The 27,916-nt window shown below is 53.2% G+C and overlaps 1 protein-coding gene and 1 non-coding gene across 5 annotated transcripts; one reads left to right on the top strand and one right to left on the bottom strand.

Annotated features, from left to right (window-relative positions):
• Positions 1-806: 806 nt before the first annotated feature.
• Positions 807-26,824, bottom strand: JUP (junction plakoglobin). Of its 4 annotated transcripts, none has more exons than XM_055575886.1 (15): positions 26,627-26,824; positions 14,489-14,704; positions 11,805-12,064; positions 11,332-11,570; positions 10,372-10,573; positions 9,397-9,541; positions 9,167-9,270; positions 7,063-7,401; positions 5,707-5,862; positions 5,379-5,498; positions 3,450-3,600; positions 3,222-3,343; positions 2,396-2,435; positions 1,948-2,113; positions 807-1,606 (listed from the first exon to the last, which is right to left on the bottom strand). In XM_055575886.1, exons 2-14 carry the CDS (start codon positions 14,694-14,696, stop codon positions 1,962-1,964), a joined length of 2,238 nt encoding a protein of 745 aa, XP_055431861.1. In that variant the 5' UTR covers positions 14,697-14,704; positions 26,627-26,824; the 3' UTR covers positions 807-1,606; positions 1,948-1,961. The 4 variants fall into 4 exon arrangements, with proteins under 4 accessions (XP_055431861.1, XP_055431862.1, XP_055431864.1 ...); XM_055575887.1 differs by having other exon boundaries at positions 14,489-14,701; XM_055575889.1 differs by lacking the exon at positions 26,627-26,824 and adding an exon at positions 26,543-26,560.
• Positions 2,992-3,064, top strand: TRNAG-UCC (transfer RNA glycine (anticodon UCC)). Its single transcript has one exon. It is a non-coding gene; the product is annotated as a tRNA-Gly (tRNA).
• Positions 26,825-27,916: the final 1,092 nt, after the last annotated feature.

The following is a 27,916-nucleotide window of genomic DNA, read 5'->3' as shown; positions in this document are numbered from 1 at the left end:
ATCTCAGTGGAGATCGGCTCAGTGTTTCATCACCTCTCGCCTGCACCTCACAGCCTCGTCCTAATTGGGTTCCCTGCTTTGTCCCCAATACCTCTGTGCCACTGCTCCTCCACCAACAAGGCCACGGCCTCCCTGCACTGCCCGAGCTCCAGGCAGGTGTAGACGTGAAATAGATGTGGCGACAGCAGGCCCCCAGGGGCCCATGTGTGTCATACTCAGCCCACTCCAGGAAGGAGAATCTGGGGACATGAGTGCAGGACCATCACATAAGCTGTCACTTACACTGCGATGGGTAAAATGAGAGCAGAGGGCCAAGATCCAGAGTCAAGAAACAGCTTGGAAGATGCTGGCTGCAGGAACAGGGGAGGGGAGGCGGGCAGGGGCTGGGCCGGGCCCACCACAGACCAGAAAGGAACCTGGCCTCCAAGCCATAGGCCACATGGAGTGTTCTGCCCAGGAGAAATCAGCCAGTGATCATTAAGGCTGCACGGGGAAGGGGAAGAGCAGGCTGCAGACTGAGAGGCCAGCAAGGAGGTTCCCCATTGAAGAGACAAATATGGCCTGGTGTCCTCCAAAGGGGGGACTCACCTCTAGTCAGCTCTTCACCCCTCCTGAGGTTTTGAGTTATATGTATTAATTAAATCAACTCCAGCTCGTGGATGCTCCTTTCTCTCCGCTTCTCCCCACCCCCAGCCTTTTCTACACACGAGGTGGCCATAGACACTCAGGGTCCAGCCATGGAGGAGGTACCAGGCTAAGGGAGCTCCGTCCCTGTCGTTCCTCTCCCTCAAACAAACTCCATCAGATCAGTGTGTTAGTTTTATTTTCTTTGCTTTGGTCTATACAAAAAAAACCAATAACCAAAAACATAAAGCGATCATAATAAAACTCTGCTGGGACCTCCCCCAGCCCCCAACACCTGTGTGCAGGAGGTGGTGGTGGGGAGTTTGAAACAGGAAGAGGAAGAGAAAGCCCCTCACCGCACACCAGAGGGGTCAGCCAAGAGCACTTCTCAGGGGTCAGCTAGGGTAGTTGTGTGGGCGGGAGGAAGGTTCGAGGGCGCTGTCCCCAAGCTCCCCTAGGAGAGGCCAAAGCCAACTGAGTGTCCCGGGGAGGGAGCAGGCAGTGTCCTGAAGCAGGAACAATCTCTCCGTGTCTCCACCCCATCTTCCCAGACGATCCCTGAACTTTCCAAGACAAGCTTTGGATTCTGGGCCTTTTGGCCTTGAACCTGGGGCCTGAAGATCCCGGGGACTCAGCACAGTTGGAGTTCAGTGATCAAATCAGAAGCCAGAGCTGTGGGGCCCAAGCCACTGGAGATGGGCAGCCTGGGAGGAGAGGGGAGCTTCGGGGGGGGACAAGGTGGGTGCCTCGAGTCTAAAGTTTTAGTGCCAGGGCCTCAGGGGTGGGAACGGGTTATCGGGCCCTGGACCCACGGCCCAGAATAGAAAAGCAGGAGCAGATCACCATCCCAAGAAAGACCCCACAGAGAACCTCTGGAGGCACGGGGCTCCGCAGGAAGTTGCAGCCCTGCTGCCCGGATTCAGGCACTTGGCTATCTGGCCCCATCACCTGCACGGAGAACTTCTCAGATGGGGAACTGCACCTGGGGGGGTGGGGGGAAGCAGACATAGACAGAGGGTTAGGCCAGGTCCGTGGCCCCTGGGAGCTCGTGCCACTCCTGTGTCACCCGCCCACCATCCACAGAAGGGGCAGGAACTCGCTGCCCGGAGCAAAGATAATAGAACAAGGCAGGCAAGGCATGCCTTCCCTGGGACAGCTTAGCACCCAGAGGCCCCACGCTTGCTCCCTCCTAAAGGAGCCAGGGTTTCAGGGAAAGCCTGAGAGGCCTCCCGTGAGAAGGAGGTCCTAAGGGAAGGGAAGCCCAAGTCTCAGCAGCCCATAGTGGGAGAGAGAGCTGCAAAGCAGGGGGAGGGGGCGCCATACTCGGGTCCGGGCAGCTAGGCCAGCATGTGGTCTGCAGTTGGGTAGGGGGGCCTGAGGCCGTCGCTGTAGGCGTCGATGGGATAGTCCCCATCCATGTCCATGTGCATCTCCAGTGGGTCCATGGGCACGTCGCTCGAGTACATGGGGCGGTAGGTGGCGTCCATGTCTGGCGAGGAGAAGGGTCTCAGGCTATTCTGCGAGGGTCTGGACAGCCCTCAGCCACACCTTCCACCCTTTCCTGCCCCAGTGGGCGGGACCCCCCCACCCCCACTTAGGGACCTGGACTCCAAGTCAGGGACCTGGCCAGGAGCTGGTGTGAACACTACGGTGACTGTCCTGGTCCTTTGGTCCTGGGGACAAAAAGCTGCTCCCTCGCTCACATACACCCACAAAGGACGCCCCTGTGCCCCAGCACTCCAGGGTCCTGAGCAACTCTGCACCCACTTACCATCAGCATAGGGTTCATTCATGGGGATCATGCTCTGGGCCTGAGGACAGAGACAGAGAGAAACATTAGGGGAGAGGGGAAGGGAGGAAACACAGGCTCTGGACTGGGGTGGGGGAGGTGGGGAGAGAAGAGCAGCAAGAGATGTTTCTCTAGAGGAGCCAAGGAGGTCTTCCCTGGTGGTCCAGTGGCTAAGACACTTACAATGCAAGGGGCACGGGTTTGATCCCTGGTCAGGGAACTAAGACCTCACATGCTGTGCAACCAAAAAACAACAGATAAAGAGGGGCCAAAGGAAAAGCGAAGACCCCTTGGAGGCACCTGCAGAATTAGAGCAGCCCTGGGGAGGGGAGTGGCAGGGAGAGGACTAGAGAATGGGTGTCAGGAGCAGCCCCACGCAGGATCAGGGCAGCCGTCAGCCTGGAACAGCACCCTTGTGCAAGTTAGGGAAAGGCACTCCTGCCCCAACACTTTATATCAGTTTGAACATAAAACTTCCATTTTGTAGGTCAAAAACAGTAGACGGTCCAACCTATTACTTTCATCTGCTGGGAACTGTCATAAATGATTCAATTATAAAATTAAAATCTATTGGGAATTCCCTGGCAATCCAGTGGTTAGGACTCTGCATTTCCACTGCAGGGGGCCCAGGTTCAAACCCTGGTCGGGGAACTAGGATTCCCCCATTCGGCATATTAAAAAAAAAAATTAAAATCTATGAAGCTGACAAGATGGTAACACCCCACACACACACCCCCGACAAAGTGCTGTCCTTGTGCAGTACGCAACTTGCACAGCCAGACGCTGCGACCCAACCCAGGATACTCACAGCCTCCCAGGCGGCAGGGTCGTGCTTGAAGAGGGAGTTAGTGAGCTCCACAGACACCCGTTTGCGGTAATCTGGGTTCTTGTCCTCGGAGATGCGGAACAAGACGGCAGCGGCGTAGGTGGCTGAGCAGGGAAAAGGACAGGCCAGGCAGGTCAGGTGCTTGCCTCCACCTCCCCCAGCCTCCCTCCTCACCCTGCTCGCCCCCTTGCGCCTAGCCCAGCCCCTCACCGGTGCCCTCATTGCGCGAGTGCAGTAGCTCCATAAGTGGGGCCGACGCGCCCTCCGCATCAATGGCATCCGCCGCCTCCTTGTCCTGGGCCAGCTCGCACAGCACCCCGGCGGCCACGCGCTGGATGTTCTCCACCGAGGAGTAGAGGAGCTGGGGAGAGGGGCGCGGGGTGGGCGTGAGGCGAGCCAGCAACACACCTCACCACCCTGCCAATCTCCGCCTCCCAGTTTTGGATATAACTCAAGCTCATGGTAAAAAGTGTGAAAAGTCTAAGTAAGATCTAAAGAAAGGAAACGCAGGGCATTCCCTGGTGATCCAGTGGTTAAGACTCTGTTTTCAATACCAGGGCGTGGGTGCAATCCCTCCTTGGGGAACTAAGACTCCATAAGCCTTGAGGTAAGGCCAAAAGATTTTTTAAAAATTCATTTAATTTAAAAAAACCGCCACAACCCTCTACTCAGACACAGCTTCTTTCCATTGGATTTTCATCACAGTCATAAACACATATTTGATTCTTTTTTTTAAGACTATTTTTGATGTGGACCATTTTTTTTTTTAATTTGTTACAATATTGTTTGTTTTATGTTTTGTTGTGTTTTGTTTTGACCTCAAGGCGCGTAGAATCTTAGCTCCCCAACCAGGGATCAAACCTGTACCCCCTGCACTGGAAGGCGAGGTCTTGACCAATGGACCACCAGAGAAGTCCCTGATTCCTGTTTTTTAATCAGACTCTGTAGCATAAAGCATTTCCCCATATTATTCAGTAACTTTTCCTTAAAAATCTATGAGTTCAGGGACTTCCCCAGTGGTCCAGTGGCTAAGACTCTGCTATCCCATTACAGGGGGGCCTGGGTTTGATCCCTGTTCAGGGAACTAACTGCCAGCCTGAGAAGAAAAATGGCCAAAAAACAAACAATATTTATGAGTTCATACTGGTACTCAAGAGAGAAGGAGAATGCTACAAAGCAAAACAACAATGGAAATTAAAAAACCTTATCCATCACAAGTGGGAGTAGCACAAATTCCTTACTCTGAACATTAATAATTAAAGGAAAAAAATTCAAAAACTGAAAATTCTTCAACACCATTGTCTATGTCCACATGATATAGTGGACCATTCTTTTTTTAACCATTCTCTTATCACTGGGCAGTTAATTTTCAATTATTGTTAGTAACAGTGCAATCGTCAGCTGCACATATACATTTATGCCACATTTTAAATTACATTATGTTATTTCATAGAGAGTCCCAGACCTGTACTACTTGATCAAAGAATACCAATATTTTCAAGGCTGTCTATACACACCACAAAGTTGCTTCCTGGAGAGGTTTCACCACCTTATCTTCCTACCAGCAGGGTATAAGACTGCCCATTTTATTGCATCTTCACCAGCACAAAGCACTCCCATTTTTTTTTCTTTGCCAATTTGATAGTGGAAAATGGGCTCTCCCTGTGGGATAGGCTTCATTTCTTTTAAACTCCTGGGGTTGATAGAGCACTGTTTGTTTATGAACCACCTGGGAGTTACATGTGCCTCTCTGTAGATAACTACTGAGGTTTACTATTAATGAGCCTTTTATATGAAAGATATTAAACTCTTGTCTGTTGCGAGGCTTGCAAATATTTTTCCAGTTTGCTGTTTACTTTTTAATGGTTTTAGGCTATTTCTGACATTAAAACCTTAATGTTGTTTCTGACATTAAGAATACTTGCTGTTTTCGTTTGTGGACTCTTCACCTCTGAGCTTGGAAAGCCTTTCCCATGCTGGAGTTTGCTAAGTGATCACGTCTGGTGTGGCCACTTTTCTCCAAATGCTTCCAAAGACCTCTTGATGCTTGGCCCAGACTGCCTCAAACATTCCCGTTTCAGCAGTGGGGTAAAGCAAGGGTTGGGGGAAACCTCTCCTGCCCACCTGCCCCAGACTCACCTGCACAAACAGGGGGATGGTGTTGAGTCGGAAGATCTCCATGCGGTTCATGGGATCCCGGGCAAGGATGTGCAGGGCTCCAGTGCAGCCTTCCACAATCTCCTCCATCCTCACACCGTCCTGCACGAGAAGAGCCACTGGGGTATAGCAACAGTGAGCCTAGGGAGTGGTCACCCCCTTCCAGGACACTGGCAAACCTCACTGGTCCTTGGAGTTTGCCTCAGTGGCAACTTGCCCCCCTAGTCACACGCTCATGTGCGCACACGTTCACACAGAGGGCAGCCAGACTCTCAGAGCGGGCGGTCACAGGCCCCAGCAGCTCACTTACCGTGTAGGGCTGCTGTGTGCCAGCAGCCACGTGGCGCTGGGCATCCTGGTGGGCCTTGACTAGCAGTTGGACAAGGCGGGGAATGACCGCTGCCTCCTGCAGTGGGGCATGGTTGGCTGGGCACAGGGCCAGATTCCTGATCAGGCCAATGGTTGCCTGGCAAGAAAAAGGGCACCCGTCAAGGGCATTTCCTGGACATCTGGAGGATCCCACTTCTCCAGCATTATCTCCTCCTTCCCCCTGGTCTCTTCTCCCCCAGGCCAGCCGTGGATGTGCTGGAAGGTCTCCAGAGAATGATGCTTCTCCCAGCCCATGCCCCTTATTCCATATGATCTTGTTGTTCCTCGTGTCAGACTCTTAATAGCCCTTTCTAAAATGATACTCCATTCCAGAATATTCCACCAGCCCCCATGCCTTGACCCTCACCCCTGTTCCCTCTCTCTTAACGCTCCCTCACGGACAACATAGTCTTGCTTTTCTGATGATTGCCAAACTCTGATTATCAGGGAGTCCTCGCTAGGGTTGACCCGAAAGCCTCCTGCATTGGTGACGCTCACAATGTAATCCAGCTGGAGCAGTGGGATCTGGAACGAGGTCTCTGCCCCAGGCTCCCACCCTGCCAGCTGGCTCTGGTGCCCTCTGACAAGACCCCGTCTATAGTCGCTCCCTCACTCTGGCACCAGGTGTCACACACCTACAGCTCTGCCCTGGCTCACCCTCCCCTCCCCTGTCTGTGACAGGGAACTGACACATCTGTCCTCTACCCAGGCAGCCTCCAGGTTCCCTGGCTCCCAATGGCAGACACCAAGTGTCACCAGAACCCTCTCTACCCTTTGTCTCTTTAGCATCCTTCCTGAGTTTGAGCAGGACACATGACACAGTACTGACACCCTTCCATCCACGCGTGGCCAAAGGAACAAGTTCCTGAGTATGGGCTGAAGTGGTCTCACTTTCTGGTCGCTGCCAGCCCTTCAGGGCTTCTCCACTTCTCAGGCGCTAGAATGCATGGATGAGGTGACCTCACCCATCCATTCATATGAGGACGACTTTGTGCGTCCAGACCCTCTAGCATAATGACTGTGCCCCGTGGACCACAGAAATCACCTGTGGACTCGTTAGACATGCAGAGTCTCAGGCCCACCCCACGCCTACCGAATCTGAGCCTGCAGTTGAATTGAGACCGCCCAGGATGGTCCTGTGCGCCTTCAACTCTGAAGCTCTATTCTAACTGATGGCCAAGCTACGAGATAGAAGGATTCTGGGTCTCAGGAGCAGAGACACCATGGACTGTGGAGGCTCTAATCCTGTCTTCGGAGCTCCTCTCCTCGCCTGGCCCCACCTGGCAGCAGGCAGTACCTTGACCAGTGGCCACTGGTTGGGCTGGTTGAGCAGCTTGACGATGGCTGGGATGCCATAGTTGAGACGCACGGAGTTCTGGGCCATCTCGGCCTCAGGGTGGCGGCTGGTGAGGTGGCGCAGGGCGCAGACGGCAGGCTCCGTGATGTCATCCTTGTCGCCCGCGCGCAGGATGGCGTGGATGAGCGCCTCCACACCACTGTTCTGTGTCACCAGCGTCTTGTTCTTGCTGTTGTTGCACGTCAGGTTGGACAGAGTGCCCGTGGCACAGGTGAGGACGTTGACGTCGTCCACGCTCAGCTGGTTCACCAGAATCTTCAGCACGCTCTCCAGGCCCTCCTGGGGTTGGGGAAAGCAGTGGAGAGTGAGGGAAAACCCCAAACGCAGGGGCTTCCCAAGTATGTCCAGGGGAGCGAGATGGCCTAAGTGGGGGTCTCCAGCCCATTCAGTACAGATTCCCTGGGCCCTGAGAATCTTCAATCCCGCAATCCTGCCAACACCCCGTGAGATGGCAGTTCTACCCATGGAGGATCTGGGGCTGAGAGAGGTTGAGGGCCTGGCCTACAGACTCACAGCTCATGGGCCAGATCTGAACCCAAGCTTATCTCTAAGTCCCATGCTCTCTTCTCCAGCCCCTCCGACTCCTCCTCTGGGTCCTCAGACCCAATAGGACTGGACTCAGGCCGAGGGAGGCCCCTAGGCCAGAATGAAGCTGTTAAGCCATGCTGCAGTGGCCCACGTGAACCACTTTTATATGCTTCTTCCCTTTCTGGGCCTTTGCTGCTGCACACTCAGTGGTGCCCAAGCCAAATCTGCCTTCAGGAAACATCCCTAAACCAGAAACCTCATTTCTCCCAGGGACAGCCATATGGGCCTTGTGGTAGAATATAAAAACCCCAGGCGCTGGGGACAGACAGTCCTGAGTTCAAATTCCAACTCTGCCGTCTACTAGCCATGACCAAGGCCATTTCTTAACTCCCTGAGCCTGTTTCTATTTCTTCTTTCTATGAAAAATTTCTTTTTTTTTTATTTTAATTTTTTCTTGGAGTACAGTTGAAAATATTCTTTTTTTAATTTTTATCTTATATTAGATATAGTTGAAATTTTTTTTAATATTTTTATTTTATATTGGATTATAGTTGATCAACAATGTTGTGTTAGTTTCAGTTGTACAGCAAGGTGATTCGGTTATATATACATGTATCTATTATTTTTCAAATTCTTTTCCCATTTAGGTCATTACAGAGTACTGAGCAGGGTGCCCTGTGCTATACAATAGGTCCCTGTTGGTTATCTATTTTAAATATATCAGTGTGCACATGTCAATCCCAAACTCCCAATCTATCCCTGCCCCCCAATTTTCACCCTAGTAACTATAAATTCATTCTCTTAGTTTGTGAGTCTGTTTCTGTTTTACAAATCAGTTCGTTTGTATCATTTTTTTGAGGCTGCATGTAAGTGATGTCATATAATATTTGTCTTTCTCTGTCCAACTTACTTCACTTAGTATAACAACAACCTCTAGGTCAATCCATGTTGCTGCAAATGGCATTATTTCATTCTTTTTCATGACTGAGTAATATTCCATTGTATATATGTACCACTTGAGCCGTTGTTTCTTCAGCTAACAACGAGCCCCACACTCTACCTCCAGGTACTGAAAGGGGTAAAGAAGTCAGTGTCCCAAGTGCTTAACTGAGCCTAGAACATTGATGTAATTCTTAGCAATGACAGACAGGTCTAAAGGAGGAACCAGAAGACTTGTCCTGAAACTGCATTTTTCCTTAAGTTTTTTTTAGCCACCAGGGCCCCCAAGCCATCGCCTGCACACTACTGCTCCCTGCCCAACGTCTAGGGCATAACCGCTCCTCTGGTACCAGCTGAACCCCAGCCTGGAGCCATCAGCTCCTTTCCTCTAGTCCTCTTCCGAAACCCCTGAGAGGGATTAGAGCCTTTAGCTAAAGGGATGAAGGGCACTTCCAGCCTCAGCCACAGTGGAGCAAGATTTAGGGGCCTCAGGCTCCTGAGGTCAGACTCCTAGACAGGAGGCTGGATGCAGAAAGACAGCTGAGGAGGGGGACACAGGCCTGATCACCTCCCTCACCTGCTTGGTGGCCACATCCGAGAGGTTGCGCAGGGTCCACAGGCAGTTCTGCACGAGGCGGGGGCTGTTGCTCGTCAGGTGCTTGCCCAGGGCCTGCATCCCACCTGGGGTAGGAGATGAGCACATGTCAGCCACAGGGGAGCACGGCGGACTGAGCCTGGTGGCTGGCCAGGGGCCCCGCCCCCACCCACCAGGCTACATGGGCCATCCTCACGGGCTGCAGTACTCACCAGCCTCCACAATGGCAGGCTTGTTGCTGGGACATACGGACAGCACTTTGAGCACGCGGCTGGTGGTCCAGAGCAGCTTCTCATAACTGTAGTTGCGCATGATCTGGACGAGGGCCTGGGGTCCTCCATTGGCCAGGATGATGAGCTGTTGGGGGAGGGGGAAATGAGTGTGAGACAGATGGGGTCTCTGGCAAGGAACAAGGACGGAAGGGAGGGTAGGTGACACAGCTGTTATTACTGAGCTTCATCCAAAAACCTGAATAGCTTTTGTGACTATTAAATAAACCAAATATTGAAAAAAATGATAATACACAATGCTGGCAAGGATGAGGTGAGACTACTAACATACATTGCTGCTGATGGCATTGTAAGTAAGGCAATCCTTTTGGAAAGTACCTGGAAATTTTTGTAAAAGATTAGAAATATTAAAAATCCTTAACCCTACTGAAGAAAAAAATTCCTACTTTTTTGGAAAAGCTGTGTCTTGAATATGTTCATTATAGCATTGTTCATAAAAACTGAAGATCAGGAGCAACTTAAATGCCCTTCCTCAGGATAAAGTCTGGAGTCTCCATTTAATGAAATGTTATTTGCTCTTAGAAAGGGTGGTTTTGAGGACAGAGTAGCAAAAAAACAATAATAATAATTTTAATATCATACAGTAGTAGAAAACATGCCAAGTTGTAAATTATGACTACAACTGTATAAAAAATGCCCACAGGAAAGCACTGGAGGAAGCACATGGTTGTGTGAGGATCATTTTTTCTTTCCCTTATCCTCAAAATATTCAGTAGTATGATGAAACATTACATCAGAATTTACATATATACATTTAACCTAAAAAGAGGAAGGAAGCAGTGACCTGAAGCTGCAGTTGGATGGAGGGGGATGGCATGGGGGATGCAGGTCTTGGTTGGGGGCAGGAAGAACTGGAGGAAGCAAATGGTTGTGTGAGGACGATAGGGCTCAGCCCACCTTGCTCTCCTGGTTGCCATAGGCCAGGAGCTGCAGGCAGTCGGTGGTGATGGCCAGGAACTTGGGGTTGTTCTTGTTGAGCAGGGGCACCATCTTCTGCAGTCCGTCTGCCAGGCGCACTGCCATCTTGGCACCCTCCTGGTAGAGCAGCAGGTTGTGCAGCGTGGTGATGGCATAGAACAAGACCGACTCCACAGGGGAGCTGAGATGGGGGTAGAGGGTTCATGTGAGTCAGGTTCCAGGTAAATGTGGGTCACCTCCTGCAGGAAGCCTTCTCCAGTACTGACACCTCTATGGAAATACCTCTTTACTAAAATTTCATTGTCCCATGAGTCCAGTCTCATCTCTATGAACAGAGCACGCAGCACCTCTCCTCTCTCCACTGAGACCATGACTCCTCTTGCTCTGGACTCCCAGCTCGGTGCTAAGCATACCTGTCCCTACTGAGTTGGTCCCCTGGACACCTGAGTAACTGCCATGTGGAAGGCATCATGCTAGAAAGGCCTGCAAGCGACTCAGGAGTAAGATCAGTATCTCCGCCCTTAAGGAACTTGCAGCTGGGTATGGGGATCAGGAAAAAGGCTATTCAACATTGCAAGGCAGGGAAAGATAAAGGTGGCAAGGGATTTTGCACAGGCTGTTCCCTCTGCCTGGAATACTCTTCCCATCATCTACACCAGTCGAAGTCCACTCCTCTGTCAACCCCCTGCCATCAAAGTGAACAGCTTCTTGGAGCTCCACTGACCAATCTTGGGCACACCTTTGCCCTCATCTACACTGAGATGAGAAATAACCTGAGAGTTACCTGCCTGTCTCCCCTGCTAGGCTGTGAGCAGCTGAGCATCAGGACTGGGTGTAGTTCTGCACCTGGCACAGTAGGTGCTCAATAAATCTATGGAAGACCAGGGAAGTCTAAGGGAGGGGATGCCCCTGGCTCCTGCAGGGAGTAGGGGTGGGTACCTGAGCATGCGGACCAGGGCAGGGATGCCGCCAGACTTGAAGATGGCAAGCAGCCCCTCGCGGTGGTGGGAGAGGTTGTGCAGGATGCTGGTGGTGCAGCGGGCTGTGTCCAGGTCGCTGGTGTTCTGCATGGTGCGCACGACGGCTGCCACCAGCTGGGGCGAGCCCATCAGCGCCCGCCGAGACGCCTCCTTCTTTGACAGCTGGTTCACGATCATGGCCGCCTTGGTCACCACCACCTTGGGGGGTAAGGAGGAGGAGGGGAGGGAGTGAGCGGACGGGCCGAGACGGCTGCCATTGTGAGAAGGAAGGGCCAGGAGACACCTCCACAAAGCTCAGACAGACCCGGGTCAGACTTCCCACTGATGAAGCTCTGGAAATGACCTCTCTCCACCCCAGGCAGAGCCCTCTCCTACAGACCCCTGACTCTCCCGTCCCTGTCCTGCCTCCACCCTGGCCAGGCCCTCACAGACCGGGTCCTCATCATTGAGCAGCTTGGTGAGCTCAGGCAGGGCCCGGGTGGCCAGCTCAGCATCGTCCTGGTAGTTGATGAGATGTACGATGGCCGACTTGAGGAGCTGGGATGGCTCGGCCAGCCGCTGCAGGTTGGTGGTCTGCCCCTCCACCTGGGTGGTGAGCAGCAGCGAGCTGTCCTCTGCTGTCACACCCGGACACATGGCCTCCCGCACCCGCTTGGCTCTGGCGGTTGTGGACATCTGGTACTCCAGGTCACCTGGGGGCCAGCAAAGAGGGACTGAGTTGCAGGAAGCGGGCAGGGGGACACTGGGGAGCAGGCATCCCATTTGGGCTCTCTGGGCTGACTTCCAGTCCACCACTCACAGTTCTGCCTTTAACCAGTGACCTTGAGGAGGTCATCACCACCTCAGGTCATCAGCGATAAAATGGGGCACCTCCTGTTCTGTTCATCACAGGGAATTCTTATGAGAATTAAGTGACATAATAGGTGTGAACTGTTCTTAAAAGAAAGGATGCGTGTGCCTGGCACATATCACTAAAAATAAGGTCAGAGTTTATTATTATTAAAAGGAATAGTTAACATTTTTTGAGTACAGGCATACCTAAAAGATATTATGGTTATATAATGTATAATATATAAAAGATATGTAGTTCCCTACCACTACAATGAAGAAGTGAATATTGCAGTAAAGTGAGTCATGAATTTTTTGGTTGCCTACTGCATGTAAAACTTATGTTTACACTATTTATAGTATCTTGTGTGCGATAGCATTGTGTCTAAAAAATGTACATATCTTAATTTTAAAATATTTTATTGCCAAAAAATGATGACCATCATCTGAGTCTTCAACAAGTCATAGCAGCATTATCAAAGATCACTGATCACAGATTACCATCACAAAGAGAATCATCATGAAAATGTTTGAAATATTGCAAGAATTACTAAAATGTGATACAGAGACATGAAGTAAGCAAATGCTGCTGGGAAAATGGCGCATATAGACTTGATCCATGCAGTTATCACAAATCTTCAATTTGTAAAAAAAAAAATTTGTGTCTATACTTTTTTAAAGGTCTTTTGGCCATGCTGCACAGCATGTGGGATCTCAGCTCACCAATCAGGGATTGAACCCGTGTCACCTGCATTGGCAGCACAGAGCCTTAACCACTGGACCACCAGGGAAGTCCTATGCCTATACTTATTGTGTGCCCAGCAGTGAATTAACTGCAGTCCTTATATTTTTCTCATTTAATCTTACAACCCTACAAGGCAAGGACTATTATTATCTCCACTTTACAGATGGGAAAACTGAGACACAGAGAGGTTATAAGAACCTGAGTTGGGACCGGAACCCAGACAGCCTGACTCCAGAACCCAACCCTGACTCTATGCCCCTCCCTTAACAATCAGGTAGGGGTAGGATGATACAACCTCTGTCTCTTTCCAACCCTGAGATCTCATGATTCTAATTACACCCTCAACCTCCCCAAAGGAGGCAATTCACCCATTATATGGTCAGCTAAATAGAGGCCCAGGGGCTTCCCCGGTGGCTTAGTGGCAAAGAATCTGCCTGTAACGCAGGAGATACAGGAAGATCCCCTGGAGAAGGGCATGGCAACCCACTCCAGTATTCTTGCCTGAAGAATTTCATGACCAAAGGAGCCTGGAGGGCTACGGTCCATAGGGGTCACAAAGAGTCGGACATGACTGAAGTGACTCAGCAGCAGCAGCAGCAAATAGAGGCCCAGAGGGTCACCCAATAGAATACAATGGATGACAGGGGAAGTTGGGACTGTGGGATTCACAAAACAGGAGAAGGGCTCTCAGTTCAGTCCAGGCTCCACCCCCTGGTAAGTCTGGAAGTCCCAGAGACAGGTACCCCAGCTTCCCAAGCAGCCCTGCCCTGGTGAGTGTCCCAAAGCCCAGAGGAGAGGGAGACAGAGGTTCCCCGCTCCCATTAGTTGGGAAGGAGGGGACATCCACATGGCTTTCCTGCCTTGATACTGCACTTTAGCAAGCAACGCAATGCCTGGCCCCGCCAAGCGGAGAGGCCTCTGCGTGCTGTCAGGAGGAGCTCCCCGGGGTGCAGAGGCTATGCACTGCAGTGGCCCGGGCTGCCATCACCTATTCTCCACCCTCCCCAGCTCCCAAGGCTCACCATACTGCACCATTCAGGGCCCTAGAGCCATCTGTGGGCTACAGATGGAACTGGACCCTCGTTTCCCCCAGAGAGGCAGGGCACCCTGGGCTGGCAGGCATCCCCACCCTGACCAAGCCCCAGAACTGGGCTCTGTCCCCGCTGTGTACTTGAGCAAAAGGACTGTGTCTTCCCCCAGCCTCTGGGTTCCCTGAGGGTAGCAGGGGTGCCTCCTCAGCACTCCGTACATTCGTGGAGGGCAAGGACCATGCCTCTTCCATCAGACTGGTGTGCAGGGTCTATGCCTCCCCTTCTTATTAGAGGTTCATGGGATGGGAATCTGCCTCCCTCCCAGATGGAGGGGCGCTGTGAAGATGCTGTGCCTCCTCCCTCAGACTGCTGAGTCTAAGCACCGGAGCTGGGCCTCCCATCAAAGACTGGGAGCCTCCTGAGGTCTGCCTCCTCTGACCCTCACCTCCCTCCAGGAGCCAGATGCTTTTCTGCTGGGATAGCCCCACAGAAGAGTCCCCAGGGGTCCTGACCTTGGCCCGGGGGCACCGACTGGGTGTAGGTGGTGGTCTTCTTGAGCGTGTACTGGCGCCCGCAGGCCTCGTCCTCCTCTATGAGGCCCTTGCTGCTGACCGAGGGCACACAGGTGTTGGCCCCCGAGTGGATGCCAGAGTCGTAGGTATATGTCTGCTGCCACTCAGTCACCTTGATGGGCTGTTCGATTAGGTTCATCACCTCCATGGTGGCTGCTGGGGACACAGAAGAAGGGCAGGAAATTAGCTGACCAGGTGGGACATCCCATCACTTGGCACGGCCCGCATCTCCAGCCTCTCCCCAGGCCCTGCCCATCACCTCTTCCCCCAACCATGGCCCCAAGGGCCCCAGTGGGCTGTGGAGGATGGTGGGAGGCACAAGGAACCAAACCCAGGGAGGACTGCCCAGGGTGGGACACCCGGTGTGAGTCCTGAGCTTGTATCTCTGACCTCCAGCCCAGGGTGGGATGAACCCCATGGGGACAGGTGCCTTAAAGGGCCAGATGCTCCAACCCAGCCCTGGGTTTATTGCAGTGAAAAGGAACAAAGAAAAATGAGTTTTTCTTTTCTTTCCTGAGAACAAAGAACATAAAGAGAAGAGTGAGCAGGCCAGATTACCCCTAGTTTTCACTTTAACTGTTCTTAATCAGGGAAGGACAGGGAAGCCTGGGGAGGTGCAGTCCACGGGGTCGCAGAGTCAGACACAACTTAGCGACTGAACAACAACAAACCTGTAGTCTAAGTTTGTTTTTTTGCCCCCTAACTCCACTTAAGCTATATTTTGTGCCTATCATCCTTTGATTTCATGCTAATTACATCCTGTATCTGGTGCTCACCTTCACAGCACTCTCTTCGCAGACCACACCTGGTAGTTTTCTCTCTTTTTGCATTACAGAAAGAAGGCCACACTACAATACACAAAAGACAATGGGCTCAACTCCTGGGCTTTGGGACTGGGACTGCCAGATCCAATTACCGGGCTACCTGATGCCAGCCTATGACTACTTTTGAAACAATGCAAGAAGAGGACGCAAAATCCTTATACGTTTGTTTCTCATCACCTACCCCTGACTGCGAGCCTTCATTTTATATAACCCTTCAGATTCCTTATGGAAGAAGGGGAAACAGTTCTTGAGGCACAAACCTACTGTGTTCTACCCCTCTGCCGGCTGAGGATTAAAGTTACCTTTCTATTTCCTCTAAGCTCTATCTCTGTATTTTTAAATTCAGGCTTCCCTGGTGGCTCAGAGATTAAAGCGTCTGCCTGCAATGCAGGAGACCTGGGTTCGATCCCTGGGTCAAGAAGATCTCCTGGAGAAGGAAGATCTCCTGGAGAAGGAAATGGCAACCCACTCCAGTATTCTTGCCTGGAGAATCCCATGGACGGAAGAGCCTGGTGGACTACAGTCCACGGAGTCGCAAAGAGTCAGACACAACTGAGTGACTTCACTTTCACTTCAGTGGGCAGAGAAAGCCAGATTTTGGCAGTAACGGGCTCACTCACCTTGCGGCCCACAGCCCCAAACCCCCAGGACAAGAGACATCACTCAGAGCCTCCAGCAACTTCTAGGGTCCCGAAGGCCCACCCCCATCCACTGGGACTCCTGGGAAGGGCTGCAAGGTGAGGCAAATACACCCCAGGCACTGGGTGGGAAACTGGGAAAGCGGGTGGGGCAGGGAAGCAGTCAGACAGGTTTCTCTAGGAGCCTCAGAGACTCCAGAATCTTCTGCATATGGGGCAGGATCAGGAGTGACCCCAGAGGCTCAGGCCTTAAGAACCCCATCTCTCTGGCACCCCAGCTCCTAGAAGCCTTCCCCAGAATTCTGAGTCCCACCAACCAGTTCAGACCTCAGCCACATACTCCCGGGCCATTCACAGCTCAGCTGAACCCCCATCCTCATCTGTAAAATGGGGCAGCACCACCTCCCACCACCAACCCAGCTGGGCACCTGGCCACACAGTAGGAGCTCAATGTCGGTGGCCATGCCTGGGTATCAGTATTCCCCCAGCGTGTGTTCTCTCCTCAGGGTGGAGCAGGCCTTAGGGGAGTCACTGCTACTATTCAGAAACCTGGGGACACTTGAGGGTCATGAATAGCTGGGCCTGACTCTGTACCAGCAAGGTGACTCCTACTTGGTCTGTCCAGCTCCCTTGTCTCGGGTGCTGACCTCCAGAGTCCAACAGCCAGGAAGAGGAATGAGAGAAGTTGCACCCCGGTGAGGGCCTGCCTGGTGCCTTTCAAGACAGCCAACATCCTCACAAGTGGGTTTCAAAGGACATGCTCTGCTTCCCAATTTACAGATGGGGAAACTGAGGCCCCACCGGGTGAGGGGGCACAGCAGAGAAATGACAGCCGGGACCAGGCATGGGTGTGAGTGACACCTGTCTGTGGTCTGTGCACACCCAGTGTGGCCTCAGATGGCAAGTAGACCCCAGGCTGGCCCACCCAGGGGGAGGTAGCACCCAGCACCTCAAACCCGTTGTCCCATTGCGTTGGAGACCAGTTGAGGACGAGGCTGCAGTGGCTGGTGAGCCTGGTCCGTTGCCGGGAACAAAGGTCACCACAGATACGTATTCCCAAACAGGCCCAGCGCCACCTCCCAGGAGGACGCCAATGATCCTTCAGGTTTCCCTGCCTTTTATGGTGACCCCTCCCCTCCCCTGCTTATAAGCACACCTGGAACAGGCAGAGGCAGGAGCCAGGCCCACTCCCTGGAGCTTCTTTCCTCTCCTCCCATCACCCCAAGTGACTCAGAGTTTCGGGCTGATAAACAGAAGCAGGCTCGGTGCCGCCAGATGTGCCCAGCTGCTATCCAGGCCGATGCAGCTATTGCAGGGGGAGCCCTCCCCCTCGCCCCTGCCCTAAGCACACGCTGCCCACCCAGCACTCCTGCCTTCCCTGGAGAGACAAGACAGAGAACACAGGAGAGTTTGGGAGGAGAAAGCCTGTCTCCGAGCAGCCCCCAGGGAGAAAATTCAGGCAGGAAGCCTTGGACATCCGAGCCCGGAGAAGGAAGATGAAACTGCGTCAGTAAAGACAGCTGCATTAACCCTGCGAAGGCTACTTTGCCGGGCAGACAGCTGAGCTGCCATCTGGCCGCCGAGCCTCAGCCAGATTTGCTGAGGACAAACTGGACATCTCCCTGTGGCTGATTCATGTTGATGTAGGGTAGAAAGCAACACGATATTGTAAAGCAATTATCCTCCAATGGAAAAAACAATCAAAAATAAAAAAAGATTTCAAACTAGCACTCAGAGGCAGAAGGAAGGCCCTGCTGGGTCTGAGTTCCAGGCCTGTGTGCCATGGATGCTGAATGGTACCAAATGATCTTTCTACATCTCTTGAGATGATTGTATAATTTTTCTTGTTTATTCTATAGTGAGTTATTAAAAAAATAAAACTGGGTATCTCCAGCCCTATCAGTAAAAACAGCCCATCTGAGCCAGAAAACACTGCTCCCAGTAGAGACCATCACCTACCCCTGGTGCTTCTCAGCCAAGTGAGAGATGTGGGCCTTGGCCAGAACCTAAGGAACAATCCACTCGCTGGCCCCAGATCCAAAGGGACCCTTGAGGTCAAGGCTAGCCATAAGAGAGGTGTTTCCTAGCAGGCCCCTCAGCACCCCAACCAGCCCAAGCCTGGAGCTAAGAGAAGCTGAGGGCTGGACAACTGCCTAGAATGAGACAGAGGCCTCACGGAGGTCAAAGGATCCACCATAGTGGAAGAATGGAGGCAGGGGCGTGTGTCTTAATTAGCAAATGAATCTCATGCTTCCTAGAAGCAACCCTGGTCAGCATTTGATTATTCCAGTTTCCAGATGAGGAAACAAGTGCCACGCTGAAAAATAGTGGTGCTCTGCTCAAGCTCAGGTCTGCCTCATTGCCAACCAGCCTCTTCCCCTGGTTCCTAACAGGGCATCTGGGGGAAGAGGGGAAACCCTGGAATCAGGGAAAGAATGCCAGGCACCTGCAGAGAGACCGGAGGCAGGGAGCTGAAGGGAGCGTAGGTGGAGCCAAGCACTGGCTGCTCCAAAATCAGGAGTCACAGGTTCTAGTCCCAGCTCTGCTGGCAACTTGCTGTGTGTCCTTGGGCAACAGCTTTCCCTCTCTGTGCTTCATCCACAGAAAGAGTGGCCTGGGTGATCTCAGAGGAACGTTGATATCTAAGATTCTAGGCATAAAAAGTCAGAGTTCCCATGACAGTCAAGAAAAGGCTGAGGGTGGGCAAGGTCAGAGGTAGAAAGCAGTTCAGAGAAGACACACCAGAACTCTTCATGAAGAAAGGATGGTGGAGGGAGTTACTCTCAGCACAGGAAAGATCTAAGTAAGACCTCAGGCAGGACTGTCAAGCAACCCCACCTCTTCTCACCTACTCCCCAGGAGAATCAGGGGAATTCTCTCACAAGAAACCAAAATGCTGGTTTTGCAGTTCCCAGGGTGGAGGAGGCCACACCCAGTTTAGTCTCACCCCTCTCTGCCCTGGATCTGGAGACCCACCACAATGCCCCTGGTCAGAGCCAGGGTGGAAGGAGGCGAGACAGACGTGGGCCCTGCCCAGGCACCCTGGCCGGAGACGGGCAGAGCCAGACACAGGGCGGGGCTCTGAACTGAATGGGGGCGCTTTGTTTAGCAGTGGTTCTATTGTTGGCAACACAGGAGGAAGAAGCCAGCTCAGAGATCACAGGATGGGATGGGGACCTCACAAGAGGCAGGAAGAGAAAACAGGGGCTCTGGAGAGGGGGTGCAAAGGACCCTTCCCCCACTGGTCCACACTGGCCAGGAATCTGCAAGCAAGCAATGAGGATGCTTTGGGGCACACTGCCCTCCACTCCTGCCTCCTCGTCTGCATGGCCAACCCAGTGGGCTGTCACCGGGCACTCTAAATCCAAGACTGTCCTGGCAGGGTGCAGCCCAGCTCTGAAATAAAAAAATAACTCCCAGGACTTCCCCAGGAGTTAGCACTCTGCGCTTCCACTGCAGGGGACACAGGTTCGATCCCTGGTTAGGGAACTAGATCCCATGTGCACTGCAGCATGGCCAAAAATATTTAAAAATTAAAAATAAATTTAAAAACTCCCACCAGAGCTACAGGCTCCTTCCCCTGCCAGCTGGGCTGGGCTGTATGACACCAAGTTTCAATCACACATCTGGAAATCGGAACAGGAATTGGTTGCCCGAGCGGTGTGCTGGGACCTGGCTCAGAAGCACTGCAACAGAGCAAGCAGGGCTTCCAGAAGGTCCTTGGGCCAGAGGTCAGACTCTGCAGATGCAGATCATGGGCTCAGGCAGTGACAGAGGAAGGGGACCGAGGACAGGGTGCAGTCAGGGGAAAGCTCCATCCAGCCCCACCTCACACTGGCCCTGTGCCCTTGGGCAAGTCATGTGATTTCCTGAAGTCTCATATTCCTCCTCTGTAAAGTGGAGACAGGGACTTCCCTGGCAGTCCAGAGGTTAGGAGTCCACACTTCTACTGCACAGGGAATGGGTTCAATCCCTGGACCGGGAACTAATATCCTACATGCTGAGTGGCACAGCCAAAAATAAAGTGGAGACAATCAAGACACTGCTTTCTTCAGACCACTGTTAAGTTGTCTGGATGGTACACAACCGTGACTGCAGAAGGCCTCTGTTGATAGGAACAACCCAGGCAAGTGTGCTTCCATTAGGAAAGCAAAGAAGTTGCAGAGGAGGCCAGCAAAGATGGGCCCAGTAAGGTAGCTGGCAGCCAGCCTGCTTTTTAGGACCCAATACCCCAGGGGCTTCCCAGGGGGGTGCTAGTGGTAAAGAACCTGTCTGCCAATGCAGGAGACACAGGTTCGATCCCTGAATCAGGAAGATCCCCTGCCGGAGGGCACGGCAACCAATCCAGTATTCTTGCTTGGAGAATCCTGTGGACAGAGGAGCCTGGTAGGCTACAGTCCATAGGGTCGCAGTTAGTCAGACACAACTAAAGCGACTTAGCATGCACGCACACCCAAGGTTAAGACCCAAGCTTCTCTTCCCTGACCTCTCAGATAAGGGCTAGGAGGGGAGTTGCCTCCTGGTCCTAGGCCAGAGCCCCTGGGGTTGGAGGACAGGGTATGGTTGCGGAGGATGAGTTATATCCAGATCCTGGGAGGGGAAGGGGCAGAAACAGTGCTGCCCCTCTCCCAGGTCACATGTGCTGTGGTCTGCAGTCGGGGGCGGGCAGGCCAGTCAGGCGTGGACATTCCCCACATAGCAGCCCCAGGGGAGAGGCTGGGCTCTGCAGGGTCACCAGCCCCCACCCTTCCTCACTCTGTCTCTGGCTCCTGCAGAGACTTGGCCGGCGGGCCCAAGCACAGTCGGAAACAGACTCTAGAAGTACAGAGATGTGACTACTTCCCTTGAGAGCCCTATCTCCCCCTAGTCAGGCTGGGGCTTCCCAGAGAGGCCACTCCCCTCAGACTAGTGGCTCCAGGAGAAACACCCCCACCCGGGGACAAGATTTCCTTGGCCAAAACTGTGGTCTCCCCCATCAGACTGGTCATTTCAAATGGGCAGAGACTGAAGTGGGCACCAGCCATGGCCAGGGCCCTAGGGACAGGAGAAGACACAGAAGCCCATCCTGAGCTTCCGGAGGAAACCCCTCACTTCCGGTTTGGAGGACAGCCCGAGCAGCGGCCCAGGCCTGGCTGGGGGTGGAGGAGGTTCAGGTCAGGCTGACCCAGCTGCTGTTTATTTTCTTCCTTCTGGGCTCCTGCCCAAAGCAAACAAACCAGGGTGGGAAAATGAAGGGGACTTGAAGGAGAGGGAAATGCCCGGCCAGGTGGCTGGACCCTGGGAACCTCCGGGCTCCCCTGGAGAGCACTCCAGCTGGAGATCCATTCCCTGCTGGGGGCCCTGGGTGGGCAAAAATCCCAAACCAGCAGAGACCCCAAACCAAGACTTCTGGGAATGGAAAAACGCTTTACCAGCCTCAGGAAACAACCGCTAAAGACTCACTTGTGTCAGTGACATATCTCAATACCCAAGTGCCTGCTGTCCCCACCCAACCATCCCAGGAGGGCCTGGGGAGCCCAACCCCAGCTTGTGTCCACTCCTCAGGCTGTGATTCCCCAGAGTTTCATTCTGCAGGGATTGCTGCCTGACCTCCTGGAAAAGCAAGTAAGATCCAACTGTTACTTCCCTGTTCAGCATTTGCTGGAGAAAACCAGGATTTGGGTAAAGGTTTGTTTAAAATTTGTTATTGTATACACAGCATGAGATCATCCAAGAGCAAGGCTGAGAAACAGGAGCATGCTAAAAAAAGAGAAGGGAAAGAAATGTTAGTAGTAGATGCCTCAAAGGATAGGATTATGGATGACTTTTTCTTCTCTCATAAACTTTCCTAAACTTTCCAACTATTTTGCAAAGTGAGCAGATATTACTTTTTCAATCAAACAGGAGGGGGAGTCATAGTGAGTACAACCTCCACTCACCCCCAAATAAGCAGTGTATTGACTGCCCAGCCTTGTCTCAGTTGTCCTCCATGCCTGCCACTTGCCAGAGACAAGAATCTGCTGTCCCCACAGTGAGGAAAGATAGCTGACCTATTAACCTACACTCCATAGGTCACAGAAAGCTGAGCTTCCTGCCCTGAGGGCCCCCAACAGCTGAGGTGCCAAGAGGCTGAGCAAAGGGGGAGTGGTCAGAGAGTTTTCTCTTTGGCCTGGCCAAAGAAGCTGCTGGAAATCAGGGCAGTCCATGCCTCCCAAGACCTCCACCAGATTCAACCATGTCCCAGGAGGCAAGCCTCATGGTGTCCCTTGCAGAGACACAAACCCTGATGAGTTGCCCTAGTCACACTGCTCTTTCTCTTCGCAGGGGTCAGTGGGTAAGTGGCTCATGGCTCCCTGCCCCTCTCGGAGCCAGGTCTCTCCTCCCAAAAGACACAAGACTAAAAGTTTCCCCAGCAGGGACCCACCAGACCTCAGAGTTGCCCCTAAACAGTAGTGATTCCTGCCTGCTCTCTTGGGGTAGGCTGGCCCTCCCCAACTCACATGGATGGGGCCCTGCTTCATTCCCTTCAGAGAAGAGTCAACTCTGAGCCTCCACTGGCATCTCCCTCTTACTTATCAACTCAAGACCTCATCTCTAACAGGTGGGAAGTCCTTCTTCCTGTCTAGCCTCCATTCCTTCCATAAGCATCCTGGGGACTTCCACGGTGGTGCAGTGGTTAAGACTCTGCCTTCCAATGCAGAGGGTGCGGGTTCAATCCCTGGTCAGGGAATTAAGACCCCCACGTGCCAAAAAGGTGAAAAAAAAAAAGGAAGAAAAAGAAATAGACTTGGGGAGGGAGGTGGGAGGGATGTTCAAGTAGGAGGGGACATGGGTAAACCTATGGCTGATTCATGTTGGTGTTTGGCAAAAACAAATGCAATACTGTAAAGCAATTATCCTTCAATTAAAAATAAATAATTTTTTTTAAAAAATATTAAAAAAAAAAAGAGTCCTGATCACTTCTGTATTCTGGGTGGGAGGTTGGGGGAGGTAAGGGTGGAAAACTGCGAGCCTGTCACCCTCTTTGTAGCAATCAGCCAGGACTGAGTTCATTCTCTTTCCTCGTCTGTCACATTAAGTCCCCTCAGTCTTCTCTTCTCCAGGATCAGTAATTCGCCATGCCTAGGGTCCCCTCCTGATCTCAAGTGATCTGGAAGTCCAAGGCTGATAGGCTCAGTACCCAGGCTGTACTGACACAGATAGAGGCCCATTTCCCAGGTCCATCCGGGTGTCAGGTGCCCAGTTGGCAGACGTGCCAGAGCCAGGCGGGTCTGAGGACAGGGACACCAGCCCCTCCCTCCAGGACCAAGGCTCTGCTGACCCCACCCTCATGACCAGAAAGGCCTTCTCAACAGCAGAAAATCTACTCCCAGCCCCCAGGGCTCCCAGCTCCAAAGCTGAGGACAGCCAACTTCCTGCCCAAGAGCAGCCTGGCAGCACTGACTGGTAGAGTCCAGTAGGACACCGGCCCAGTCCTAAATCTGACTCTCATTTCTCTCTACTCCCCAGGGAACAGGTCCCCCCCACCCCACCTCACCCCCGACCCCCCGACTTGCTTGGCACAGCTCCAGCCCCCAGCAAAGCAGACAACTCCCACTTCCTATACAGGGACAAGCCCAGAAAAGTCCGTGGTTCTGCCCAGCTCAAGCCGGGAGACAGCAGCAGCTTTGACCCCTGCCCTCCTCTCCCTGTCACAACCTCCTCCACACATCCGCCACAGCCCCTGGCCTTTGGGAAACAGCCCCCTCCAGAAAACCAAGCCATGGAGCAGGGAGGTTTCAGAAGGCTGGAGGCTGGGACATGAGTCACCCCTGACAAACCTGCCCCCACCTTCACCACCCACACACACCATCCTGGGCCCTTTTGAACTCTCATCTCCCCAGACTCCCAAGCAGAGACTCTTAAAAAAGCAATGGCAGAAAAATTCTTCCCAGAGCCTCAGTGGAGTGATACAGCAGGAAGAGCTCTGGGCTTGGAGCCAAAGGACCCAAATACCAGCTGTGGCCCTGCTCAGGTCTCGCTGTGCAACCTTGGACAGTTACTTAACTCCCTTGAGTTGAGTTTCCATTTCCTCACCTGTAGAATGGTGAACGATGCTTGCCTAGAGGGATGATTGTAAGGATTAAATGAGAACAATTAATGAAAGTGCTTGGAATTTGTAAGTAGTCCCTTGTCTTTTAAGTTACCATTTTTGCCCAGGAGATCACTGAGGTTCAGACAGGTGAAGTGACTACTCCAAAGGGAAATGAGTGACAGAGCTGGGAACCAAACCTAGCTCAAACCAAGTCTAAATCCCTATGCTCAGAACTGCCCCACTGTAACATGTCCAAATAACAGCTCTTCTGTACAGGAGTCAGCTGCCCCCATTTCATTCTAAGGTGGCTCTTTTCCCCAAGCACTCCCAAGCCAGGGAGAGAACCCCCTCACCTGTACCTGCCTAATCGATACCCTTTTATTCCCACACAATGCAGTCTCAAAGCCTCATCCTTGGCAGCCCAAACATAGGTTCCAGAGGAAATGGGGTGTAACTGGGGTTCGGGGTGGGACCGGGAGAAAGGAGGGAGAGGGATCCTGTCACTCTAGCTGAGGTTTGATCTAGCAAGAATTGACCACTCGGATCCTACCTTTCCCGCCTCTCCTTCCAGTCCAGTAAGTATTGCTCCTCCTAGCAATACTTCCGCACCTCAGTATTATCTTTTCATCGCAGCCACAAACCAGATTAGCTAAACTAATCATCTACCCAGCGTAATTACAACGCCTTCCCCTCCTCCACTTTGGCATAAAGAAGAGGGAAAACAGGTTATTTTGCCCAAACTACTTGCCCTTGTGACACCCACAGGAGCAAAAGCGGCATGGGACCCCCTGACCCAGGGCACTCCTGGGGGGCGGGGAGGGTTCTGACCTTCACCCCCACTCTCCCATCTACCCCCACGGTAGAGTTGTAGGGTAGGAAGGGTCTTCCCAAGCAAATCAGAGCAAGCAACCCTGATCCCCCGAATCTTCCCTTTATCCCAGGACTGAAGGAGAACCTAGCTCCTACATTCCCCACTCTGTTCCCCCAAGGAGGCCAGGGAAAGGGCTCTCAGGAAACTGGAGGAGGGGGCAGGCAGCGGCGGCGAAAGCAGCTCTGCCTGAAACCCTTCCTGCTGAAGCCTTCCTCCTTTCCCCTTCGAACTCTCTCAGGAAAGGGGGTGGGTGCAAAAACCTCCAGAAGGAATGTACCTTCGAAAACCTAGAAATCTAATGGAAATCCAGCCCCATCGCTCCGCTTTTCGGATCAGTCACCAGCCAGCTAAATGACGTGGGGGATGGGACAGAGAAAAAAAAGACCAGAGCAATCGCTCCCCCCACCCTCAGTCTGCAGGCCCGGCCCTGCCCCACCCCCATTCCTGGGGAGGGGGGCAGAGATCGGGAGCGAGCCTGTAGGGCAGGCCTCCTGCGAGGGGGTGTGGTGGTCCCCGGAGGCAGGAAGAGAAGGAAGAAGCTGTTTCCCCTTTGGCCCACCCACCGCCCCCCCTTACTCCGGCCCCCATCTCAGGCCCCAGGGGCCCAGCAAACAGGATGGAGGTGGGGGCAGGGTGGACGGGGTCACAACGCAGGCACTAGCCCAGGTTCAGCCTGGCCGACTGGGGGAGGGGACTTTGCTCCGGGAAGGACCCCTTAAGCCTGGGGGGAAGCCCCGGGCCAGGAGGCAGGCAAAGCCCCAGGGAAAGCTGCGGTGAATACTTCTTCCTGAAAAGTTTGTTTGAGGTGATATTTTCCTCCAAGAAGAGGACAGAGAGCAAGGGTAGTCCTGTTCCCATAACACTCTGGAAGCCTCAGCTGCGGTAACTGGGCGGGTGAATTCTCCAGGCGTGCACGACCCCTCCGCCCAGACCCCAGTTCTTGACGCGGGTGCCAGACACCGGCTGCACGGGGAAGCCGGGCCCAGCACCAATCCCACTGCCGTCCTATCCCGCCTCCGATGGCAGAGCTAAGAGCCCGGCACCCAGGGAGCGGAGCCGAGGGAGGCGCCGCAGGTACAGTCCCGACAGGGTTCGCAGAGCTGGAGGGCAGGGCCTCTGGACTCCTGTGCTCACCTGCTTGGCAGGTGGGGCCCGCGTCGCTGGCAAAATGTGCGCTCAGCCCCCCCAGAGTTGGGCAAACCGGGCGCAGACAATAGGGCCCCACCCAGGCCTGGGGGAGTAGAGAGGGAGGGAAAGCGAGGATGACGCGTGAGGTGGGGTGAGGGTGGCCCCAAAGAGACCAGCGGCAGCAAGTTTCCCAAACAGTAAATTCCTGACTACAGAGTGAGCGCTGGGAAGCAGGCCGAGCAGGTGAAAGTCTCCCCCGCAAGAGGCAGGGCCAGAGTCAGGGACGAGGCGTCGAGAGAGCTCCGCGGGCCCCGGGGGAGGCGCGATCCAGAGGCACCTGCCTTGACCCCTGCCCGCCCTCTCCCCGAGCCCCCAGTAGCGCTCCGCCCGAACCTCGCGCCCGGTTGGTAGCAGCGCCCAGGACCCCAGCGCGCCCCCTGCCGCCAGTGCAGGGTGGCGCTCCCTGGCTCCGGCTCTTACCTGCCCAGAGACGACGAGGATCGGCCTCTCGGCCTCGCTACCCTTCCCTCGCCCCAGCGATACCTGCCCCCCGATCGTCCGCACCTGCGTTTGGAGCCTGGCCGGGCTGGGTAGGGGTCGGGCCGGGATGGGAGCCGGCGCGGGCTGCGAACTGAGATCGGCGCGCTCGGGCGGCGGCTGCTCCAGACTCTGGCCAAGGCAGCAACTCAGTAACCGAACAAAAGGCGAAGGGACCTGACAGCCAAGCCACGCCTCTCGCCCCCTTGTAGCTCCGCCCCTAAGGGAGACGCCCACCCGCCGATGTGGGCTCACTGGCTGCCTCGCCAGACTGTCCCATCGAGGGGGTGGAGTCTCGCGTCCAGTCCCCTTTCACCGCCGCCTCTGTTTATCCGCTGACCATTGGCCTCAGGGACTGCCACTCGGCCCTAGGGACGGTCTCCAACTTGAGGTTCCATCCTAACTCCGTACCTATTGGCAGATTGAAGATTACTTCCTCCTGATTGGGCAAGGAACTGTCAGTAAGACTAAGGAAAGAACCAACGGGAGGGATGGGGTGTGTCTTGCCCCACCCTACCTCCGAGCAGGTAAGGCTGATTACTCTCCCCTTCCCCCTACCTGTCCAACAGGTGAGTCAGGGTGCGCCATGGGAAAGGACAGACGCCTTCACTGGCCAGCCAACTCAGCGTCAGGCACGATGCTTCTTTGAGCTTATTCACCCTTGCCACAAAGTGGTAATAACATACTAATATAGCATTTCATAGGCTTTTTTCTGGGTTGGGATTTTTATCTCCAAAGACGGTGTGCTTATGAGATTTAGAATTAGAGTCTGGATTTGACTTCTGCTCCTTAGTAGCTAGATAGTGTTAAGCAAGTTACTTGTCTTTCACCCTGTTTCTCCACATCTGTAAAATGGGTACATGAGCTGTCTCTCATGGGAGTGAAAGAAAGTTTGTGAAATCACTCGGACAACTGCTAAATCTTAGGATTAAATTAATTACATATATATTTAATTTTCATGACAATTCTGAAAATTTGTTAGGGCAACAAAATGACCATTTCAAAGATGAGGAAACTGCTTCAGAGAGATGACAAAACTAGAAAATGGCACATTCTAAACAAGAACCCATTTCCCTTCTAATTTCAAGGCCCACCAAACCACACGTTCTCCTGGTGGAATGATAGCATAGCCATAAAATGTCAAAGCAGAGGGGAGGGGCTGAGAAAAAAGCAAAAGCAAATATTCTGGGGAGAGACAGAAGAGCAATGATTTGTGATGAAGAGAAAGAAGCGGTGGGTTTGGAAGAAGTCAGGCAGCAGATCTAAAAGAGATCCGTACTGGCATAAAGAAATGAAGCGGCAGGCCCCTCAGTGGTG

The sequence above is a fragment of the Bubalus kerabau genome, chromosome 4, assembly GCF_029407905.1.
Source record: "Bubalus kerabau isolate K-KA32 ecotype Philippines breed swamp buffalo chromosome 4, PCC_UOA_SB_1v2, whole genome shotgun sequence".
NCBI lineage: Eukaryota > Metazoa > Chordata > Mammalia > Artiodactyla > Bovidae > Bubalus > Bubalus kerabau.
The sequence above is the reverse complement of the archived record's forward strand: the minus strand, read 5'-3'. Positions and strand labels throughout refer to the sequence as shown.

Excerpts from the sequence above, each read along its gene's own strand:
- JUP (XM_055575886.1), bottom strand. The coding sequence starts at position 14,696 with ATGGAGGTGATGAACCTAATCGAACAGCCCATCAAGGTGACTGAGTGG. Across the intron at positions 7,402-9,166 it reads CGGATGTGGCCACCAAGCAG|GAGGGCCTGGAGAGCGTGCT; the intron begins GTGAGGGAGGTG and ends CCCCAACCCCAG. Across the intron at positions 3,344-3,449 it reads CTCGCGCAATGAGGGCACCG|CCACCTACGCCGCTGCCGTC; the intron begins GTGAGGGGCTGG and ends TTCCCTGCTCAG.